Source organism: Drosophila suzukii, unplaced genomic scaffold (assembly GCF_043229965.1).
Source record: "Drosophila suzukii unplaced genomic scaffold, CBGP_Dsuzu_IsoJpt1.0 scf_7, whole genome shotgun sequence".
Taxonomy (NCBI): domain Eukaryota; kingdom Metazoa; phylum Arthropoda; class Insecta; order Diptera; family Drosophilidae; genus Drosophila; species Drosophila suzukii.
In genome coordinates, this window is record NW_027255939.1 from 2,272,399 (window position 1) to 2,281,434 (window position 9,036).

The following is a 9,036-nucleotide window of genomic DNA, read 5'->3' on the forward strand; positions in this document are numbered from 1 at the left end:
ATCTCCGGATTCGCATTTAAGGCATCATAGTCCAATGCCCAAGTATTTGTTCATGCGTTCCCAATGTTGTAGGCCCGCAGATCGCCTTCAGTAGTGTAGTGTTTTTAATACGAATTTTATCATGCAGACTAGGATTGATGCATTCCTGAAGTTTGCTAGATACTTTTAGTAAAGAGCAACTAGTTCTTAAGAGCGATGGCAATGTCGCCGTTAACAGAGCATATCTATCCAAGTTGAGGTGAAATGGACAATGTCGTTGTTGATGCTGCCATCAGCGTCAGAGAGGAGCGCGGTAATAAGGAAATGATACTGTGATCACGAGTATCACTCAAAGCAAATTTTGAAAGCTCCAGTCGTTGGGTTTTTGTGAGCATTATACGAACGTAACACAAATCAGACAACGACAACTCCAGCTGACGTTGTTGTTGGTTCAATAGTTATAAGCGCACAACTCCGACGAGCGCGCTTAGAGCGGGAATCTTGATGAAGTATGATGAGAGCGGCTCTATAAAGAGCGTTTGACGATCGTCGTGCGAAACAGACAACGACAACTCAAGCTGATTTTGTTGTTGCTTTGATTGTGATGCATGCACATCCCCAAAGAGCACGCTTAGAGATAGAAGCGTGATGGAACATGATGAGAGCGCCTCATCGAACAGCGTTTGACGAATGTCGCGCAAAACAGACAACGACAACTCCAGCTGACGTTGTTGTTTGTTTGACGGTGATGAGCGCACAACTCCGAAGAGCGCGCTTAGAGCGGGAATCTTGATGAAATATGATGAGAGCAGCTCTCCAGAGAGCGTTTGACAAACGTCGCGCGAAATAGACAACGACAAATCCAGCTGATGCCGTTGTTGCTTTGATAGTGATGAGTGCACATCCCCGAAGAGCGCGCTTAGAGCGGGAATCTTAATGGAATGTAGGACAACGCCTCTCCAGTGAGCGTTTGATGAACGTTATACAGAACAAAAAAAAGAAAAATCCAGCTGATGATGTTTTTGATTTTGGAGTGACGGGCGCCCAATACTTAAGAGTGCACTGGGAGCGGCGTATGAGTGAGTAATGGTAGCAGCTAGCGATATCGAAACCAGCGGACGTTGACATTGCGAATAAGTAGCATGAAGATGAGGAAGAGGATCATAAAAATTTGCCGTAGTCAAATCGACACCAGAGGCGTCGATTATTGGGGGTTTTTTGAGTCCGGTTTATGATGATTGTGCAAATCCAGAACGTCCCTGTGGATGAATCGACTGACCTTGACTGGATTGGGCCAGAACGCATCACTAAACACAGTCTTAAAGTGCTGCTCAGGTATTCGTAATTTAAAATTGACGAATTCCAGTGTAGCAACATCTACACCACTTTTGATTATTATGGTGGCGGTATCCACACCTAGTTTACGTGCAACATATTCGCACACAGAATCAGATTTTACGTGCGCTCTGAATCTACCAATATGAAGGGATTTATTCGGGATTTACTCGGCACAACTTCGAGTAGTTCAAAACTAGGAGCTTGGCTCTTGTTCCTGTGATTCCTTGCATGGTTCATGGCGGCAGTAGAAACTGGTGCGGGGGGTATCAGATCTGCATGGTTGGCTTGACGACCAATTGAAGAAGCTGGAGCCAATAGTTTCACCACTTTTTTACGCTGACTGACATTGCTATTGTCAGTGGTCGAATGGGGAATAGCCCTCAGAAACTTTGAGTTTAAATCCATGTATACACCCAAAAACAAGGAAGAACGCTATAGTCGAGTACCTCGACTATCAGATACCCGTTACTCAGCTATATGGAGATATGCAAGCAGCAAAGCGAGATTAAAATGCGCCACCTACCGGCGGTATACAGATTTAAGCGTTATGGGCGTTAGAGTGGGCGTGGTATCGACGAGACCAATCCATTTCAGTTAAAATTTTTTATCTAGCATGAAAATTGTGGGCGTCACAGGTTTTCGCGGTTTGTGGGCGTTAAAGTGGGCGTGGCAAACTTTTTTTTGGGTCAATCGATAGGTATTGATGAGAACAATACATTTCAGTTAAAATTTTTATTCTAGCATCAAAACTGTAGGAGCCACAGTTTTGGGCGGTTTGTGGGCGTTAGAGTGGGCGTGGCACTGTGCCGAAACAAACTTGCGCTGCGTAAGAAGCTCAGGAATCTGCACGCCAAATCTCAATAGCCTAGCTCCCATAGTTTCCGAGATCTCAGCGTTCATCCGGACGGACAGACAGACGGACAGACGGACAGACGGACATGGCTAGATCGACTCGGCTAGTGATCCTGATCAAGAATATATATACTTTGTGGGGTCGGAAACGCTTCCTTCTGCCTGTTACATACTTTCCGACGAATCTAGTATACCCTTTTACTCTACGAGTAACGGGTATAAAAATCGTCATCAATATGCCATTATTTAGGTATCAATGTGATACTATTGAGTGTCAAAAAATCTTTGATACGAAGAACATCAAATTGACCCTAATATAGGATACCTTTGTCACTTGAAAAAGTGCTCTACAAAAAAGCTTTTTTGTCAGAAAAAAGCATTTTGCCGCTGGATATAAAAATTTAGGCGTGACTCAGAGTGCTAGCGCATTGTTTATGATGTACGGGCCTGAGGGTTAGTGGTCCGAGTCCCGCTCGTGACACACTTATTTTTCTTTTTAATTTGAACCGGGGACCTTTCGCACCAGAGACAGACACCTTACCCATTGGTCTATCGCACAACGTTTCCCGCGGATGTTTAGTTCAAATGCCGATACTTGAGCGCAGTTCGAAACTCGAACAATCAAAAATAGCTTTTCAAAATGACACTATTTTGGGTCAAATATGAGTTTTCATACAATGTAGTATACTTTTGATACTTATTTAGGATCAAATTTATCCCAATAATTTGATCCTAGGTGTAGTGTCATTTTCACCCACACTTATCAAATTGACACTCGAAGATTGTTTTTGGGTGTAGACTCTTCAGGTCATGAAGTTCTTCCATTACTTCATCGATTTTGGAGTATGAATCATTACTCACAACACAGCGATCACACTGCCAGAGTAGATTCGGCATATTTGTTAATAATCTAATAGCATCCTCCGGGAGATGAACACATGCAGTGTGAAAGGTACGACGACAAAGCGATGAGGAACGAACCGCCTCAAAACCGCGAAGCTGCTGTAACTTCAGCATTGCACTCGGAGCAGGAATAAGAATTCATAGCGAAAAGAAAACACGTCTGACTACAACGAATGCTAATCAGAGACTATTTTAGTAGGTGTTTTTTAAAAGTGGGAGCCATTTATTTGCTTTAATGATATCGAATTTCTTCAATTAATTCAAACGAACTTATATGGTTTTCCATATTTATTTAAAAAAGTAATATCAAAACTGATTAATATTGATAGCACAAACATATCAATCAGATACGAAAAATTAAAAATCGATATGAAAGAATATCAGTATGATATGAAAGAATAAAAGTTCGATATGAAAGCAAATTAGTTTTGTACGCAGATATACCATACAATTATTAAAAATTTCATTACTCTGTCGCAAATTTGATATGTGTAGCATATCAATCTGGTATGAAAAATACCATATTGATGTGTTTGAAATTATCAGTTTTAGGTAGTATTTGAGTTTTAAAGAATTGTATTTTATGAAAGACTTAAGGGCTTAGAAACAAGTGGGGGAAATTGAGACAAAAGACCTAGAGTCTGCTCCTGTTCAGAGCTCCCTAGTATATACATTAGGTTCGATTTGGAGGTCTTTAAATCGTAGGCAAAGAACTTAACCCTTCAGTTTCAAAAAAAAAGTTTTACTTGTGTCTCGCCTTGTGAATACCGTGGGACATGTCCTCTTGCACGAGTGAAGAACAAGTGACACTCCATATAGACAATTGTATGGTATGTCCGCTTTTTCACAAGTGAAAATTCAAATGACAATTTTTCGAAGTCCCACGGGATTTCACTCGTTTCTTATACTCATATGTCGTTTGGCCTGTCACGTGTCACGTTTGGCCTGTCAGAATATTACGAATGAGTTTGCACTTATGAAATCACTTGCGAGTGACACGTCCTAAGAGAAACTACTTGTGAAATTCATACTATTTCGCATGAGTTTTCACTTATGAAAATATGAAATTTAAATTCTATTTTATAATTATATATTTTATAATTATATTTAAATTCATTTTAATTAGATTGTACTATTCAGATTTTCAATTAGGGGACAATTATTGTTAGTATTTCTGATTTTTTGTTTTGTTAGTTTGTTTTTCACGTTCGTCATCGCCTTCCGGGTCCTCGCAGTCCTTGCCCAACGCTCCTGATAAAATATATGGGCATATGATTAAAAAATGCGTTTTACTTGCCTATTTATATATTTACCTTTTAGAGCTGTGTATAGCCCCTTTGCGGGATTTTTTTTGGCACAAAACATTTCATCATCCACTTTCGGCTAACGGAACTCATTGAATACCTTCAAAATTTACCTACTTTAAACTAAGATCAATGCACAACATCTTAAACTTAATGTAGCACTTACCTGACTTTATTATATTAACTAAACGATTAAAGTAACTCTGCTGCGCACCATTAAAATGGATGCTTCCCTTTCAATCACTCAAACAGAATGCACCAAGTCTTCTTCTCACCCCTTTACTTGATTTCTTTTGTTTTCTCTTCGCTGTTGCCACTGCACCTATACCCTTTATAAAGCGAAAGATATCCAACTATATAATTTTTACTTCCTGAGTAAAAAATACATTATGAATTTTTTTTAAATGTTAATAATAAAATGTATTAAATATTGAAATCAATTTTGACGGACTAAATTTCTAAAACTAATCTAAGACATTAAATTGTATAAAAAATATACAATAAGTAAACATAACATTATAAGTAAATTCAATTTACTTAATTTTACTATAATCAAATAATTTACTTTTATAAAACAATATTAGTTGTTTTTTTTCGATATACAATAATGCTCCTGAAATATAAGGGCATTCACATGTCGCTGCTCCACGAAAATTTTTCCGCCGAAATGTTAGTCGCTAGCCGAATATAACAGAGAGACGCAAAAGAAATAACGGATAGGACGAAATTTGTCTCCGAGAGCGCCGAGTGCAGGCAGATTATAAAACAATGAAGGAGAGGGAACCTCCGAATATCTGTCTCTCTTTGTTACACGATCGTTTTCGTAGGCTGACGTCAACAGCGGCACAGCGTTTTAGGCACAAAAAATAAACAAATAGCTTTTTGCCTACTGCAGAACTGAAGGAAAAAAAAATGCCTCACTTGTGGATCACCTTGTGAATCCCGTGGCACATGTCCTCTTGCATAAGTGAAGAACAAGTGACGCTCCATATAGAAAATTGTATGGGATGTCCGCATTTTCACAAGTAAAAATTCAAATGAAAATTTTTCGAAGTCCCACGGGGTTTCACTTGTTCCTTATACTAATTTTTCGTATGGCCTGTCACGTGCCGGTGACACGTTCCAAGTGAAATCACTTGTAAAAATAAGAATTTTCAATGATTTTTCACTTATGAAAAAGAATTTAAAATACGTAAATTTTTATTTACTTTTAAATTCATTTTAATTAAATGGTGTTATTTAGGTGTTCGGTTAAAGGACAATTATTGTTAGTAAGCATAGTTTAATGTTACGTTTATTTGCTTTTCACATAGGTCATCGCCTTACTTAAACTTTTGTCCGGGTCCTTCAAATCCTTGGCCAACGCTCCTGAAAAAAATCATGGGCATATGCTAAAAAAATGCGTTTTATTTGTTTATTTGCATATTTACCTTTTAGAGCTGTGATTCACCCTTTGCAGGATTTTTATTGGCGCAAAACATTTCATCATCAACTTTAAACTAAGATCAATGCACATGTTGCAATTGGAGTCGAGTGGGAGCGACGTTATCGATAGGTTAGGTCGATACGGCGATAGCTGCAGCAGCGGGATGAGTCTGGCGGGCGATCTGGCCATTTGAAGATTAATCCCGGTTCGCTCTGGGATTACTTCAAATGGCCCATGTATCCAATGACCCAATGTTGAGAGAGGCCATGTAATATGGCGGGGGGGCGATGATCAGCAGATATCGTGATAGTCGCGGCCATACTGTCCAACAATCAAGGCAGATGCAGCTAGGAGTGATAGTATAAATTTTCTTTGTGCTTTAAATTAAATAGTGAGTTATGTTAAAGTTCAATAGTAGTTCGGTATCTAATATTTATCATTTATAAGTGCAGCCGGGGTCCCAATACAAAGGGCCCCGGAAGAATTTATTTGGAGTATTACTGACATCGCCATACTTCGCCATACCTACCAGCCCGACTTGGCTGCCCAGCAACCGGTGTCCGTTCGACCCGTGCCAACGACCATCCAGAAAGGCCTTCCACAGTCGACGCCGACGACGTCAACATTTCCCGGTGAGTCCGTTCCGGCGTACCGCGTCCTCCTCATCTCGGGAACTTCCAGCGGTCGCATTGCGGCGCTGAGAACTATCGCCATTTTGTCTGGCAGCCGACTCTCGGACTGCCCTTGCACAACTCACCGGAGAGCGCCGTTTTCCCGTGTGGAGATCCGTATCGCTGCTGGCCTCCGACGGGAAGTCATCAGCCCGGGCAATCATCGCCTGCAGGCCCGGCCCAACAGTGGCTGAAATTTAGGAGAAATTAAATACACTTTTACCTCGATTATAAATATTGATATCTACTTACCTGTTTGTGAGTTTATCCGGAGTTAGACCCGAGAGCCTTATTTGTCCTCGTTGTTTGCCTAAAATTAAAAAGGTCGCGAGCATTAGTTAAATGGTATAGCTTACAGTGCAGTTACGTACCTTTTTGGCCTGTCCCTTCTTTTCCCCTGGAACTCTTCAGGATTAGGTGACCATACACACGCGCATCGCGCATGTTCCTTTGAGGGCCGCGTTCCCATGCGAGCTCTACCAATACATGACTGGTAGAGCATAGTTTCCGCGGCGCCTGTACCCTTTTCCAGCAAAACGAATCCTCTGCTTTGACCGCGTAAATATCCGAGACGGCGGCCAGGTTTCGGTCTTAAAGGCTGAGGAAGGATAAATCTGTTAAGAGGAGCATGTATATAAACGATTGTACTTACGATACTTATTAAACCTTTGTAATACCCACTATGTGTGAGTAAGCTTTCCCAGTGGGGGAGATGGAACCGCCGTAGTCGCGAGGAGGGGGCTCCTGCCGACTGCAAATGGGTGGTGCCCTGCAGCATCTTGAGGGCATCCATGGATGGGCGGGAGCGCTTGGCTAGGACATCGATAGCCACCAAATGTAATCCATTTTTCCGTTAATATATGTAGATTTTTGCTTTGCTTACGTTTTTTTTTGTCATTAGTGATGACCGATAATTTAGTAATGTGAGACCGTGAAGTATCGATATTTATGTTGCGAGCTGTGGCATTAGGTGTACTCTGCCCTGAGGAACGACTGAGCTAGCGGCACTGCCACCAAAAAAAGCAGTTCGTAACACACAACATCTTCAACTTAATGTAACACTTACCTGTCTTTAATATTTTCACTTTAAAAAACGAAAGAAGTAAATCTGCTGCGCACAATTTAAATGGCTTGCTTCCCTTTCAATAACTCAAACAGAATGAACCAAGTATTCCTCTCACCCCTTTATTTGATTTCTTTTAATTTCTCTTCGCTGTTGGCGCGTGCCACTGCACCTATATCCTTTCTAAAGCCTAGTACTCAGATCGGCTAAGAGTTTCACTAGTCGAAAAATCTTATTCTTTGTAGTGTGACCGAAGTTTTCAAAGTTCACCCGCAAAGCATGTAGCATGGTCTTACTGTCAGTCAGTTGGGTTTGAAATTTAAATGTTAAAAGGAAGAGTCTGCTGGTACACAAAGATATTAAAATAAAAATAAATGGAATGTTCAACGAATGTTTTTATTTATGTAAATTAGTAGTTTAAAGCTTCCTTCTCGTCCCACGGATGCTTCGCCATCTTTCCCGCTCCACCGCATTCCAGCTCCGAGTCTCGATAGGCATATTGGACCTTGAGGAAGTGGGAGCCGTATTGGGAACGGGGTTGATCCGCTGATGCTGCAGGAAGTCGCCCAGCATCCTGGCAGTGGCTGGCTATGGCTTCTCCAACTTTTCTTTAGCGGGCGCCCTATTTTCCTCCTCCCTATAGGACCCGCTCCTCCAGCTCCGCTTAAGCTGGCAAGTAACTGGTCCGGAGTCCTGTTGGAGAGGTCGTCGGAGATCGTATTACTGGTGGTTCTGCTGAAAAGATACTTCTATTAGTACAACGCGACCAAATTCTTTTGGCCAGATCTTACTTTCTTTGCGAGGACGCGCCCGGCACTATGTCCATGTAGAGATCGAAGTCCCACTCGCCATGTTCCTTCCCACTGGGATTCTCTAGTGGATCTCCTCCAGCACTTCAACTACTCTGCGAATTTGACCCTTTTGTGGAATTGCTTCCTGAGCCATAAGGTGTATATATTCTTAAGTCATGTCCGAGTCAATCTAGCCATGTCCGTCTGTCCGGATGAACGCTGAGATCTCGGAAACTATAAGAGCTAGGCTATTGAGATTTGGCGTGCAGATTCCTGAGCTTCTTACGCAGCGCAAGTTTGTTTCAGCAATGTGTCACGCCCACTCTAACGCCCACACACCGCCTAAAACTGTGGCTCCTACAGTTTTGATGCCAGAATAAAAATTTTAACTGAAATGTATTGTCCTCATCAATACCTATCGAATGTTTGCAACGCCCACTTTAACGCCCACAAAACGACCACAAACTTCAAAAAATCGTAAATATCAACAAGAATATCTCATAAACTATAGCAGATAGAGAATTGGGATTTAGATTCCGTAGCTTTGTAAGCAGTGCAAGTTTGTTACGCGAAGATGCCACGCCCACTTTAACGCTCACAAATCGCCTAAATCTGTGGAGCCCACAATCTAACGCCCATAACGCCTAAATTTGTCTACCGCCCACATAACCATATATTGAGATCGCGGGTAGGTGGCGCATTTCAATCT

At 41.4% G+C, this 9,036-nt stretch overlaps 1 protein-coding gene across 2 annotated transcripts; it reads right to left on the minus strand.

The window, feature by feature from the left end:
• Positions 1–5,608: 5,608 nt before the first annotated feature.
• Positions 5,609–7,371, minus strand: LOC139355074 (uncharacterized). 2 transcript variants are annotated; one of them, XM_070999378.1, is made up of 6 exons: positions 7,126–7,355; positions 6,845–7,071; positions 6,726–6,783; positions 6,332–6,663; positions 5,807–6,149; positions 5,609–5,744 (listed from the first exon to the last, which is right to left on the minus strand). In XM_070999378.1, the coding sequence occupies exons 4-5, from the start codon at positions 6,514–6,516 to the stop codon at positions 6,026–6,028; spliced, it is 309 nt and encodes a 102-aa protein (XP_070855479.1). In that variant the 5' UTR covers positions 6,517–6,663; positions 6,726–6,783; positions 6,845–7,071; positions 7,126–7,355; the 3' UTR covers positions 5,609–5,744; positions 5,807–6,025. The 2 variants fall into 2 exon arrangements, with proteins under 2 accessions (XP_070855479.1, XP_070855480.1); XM_070999379.1 differs by having other exon boundaries at positions 5,807–6,663; positions 7,126–7,371.
• Positions 7,372–9,036: the final 1,665 nt, after the last annotated feature.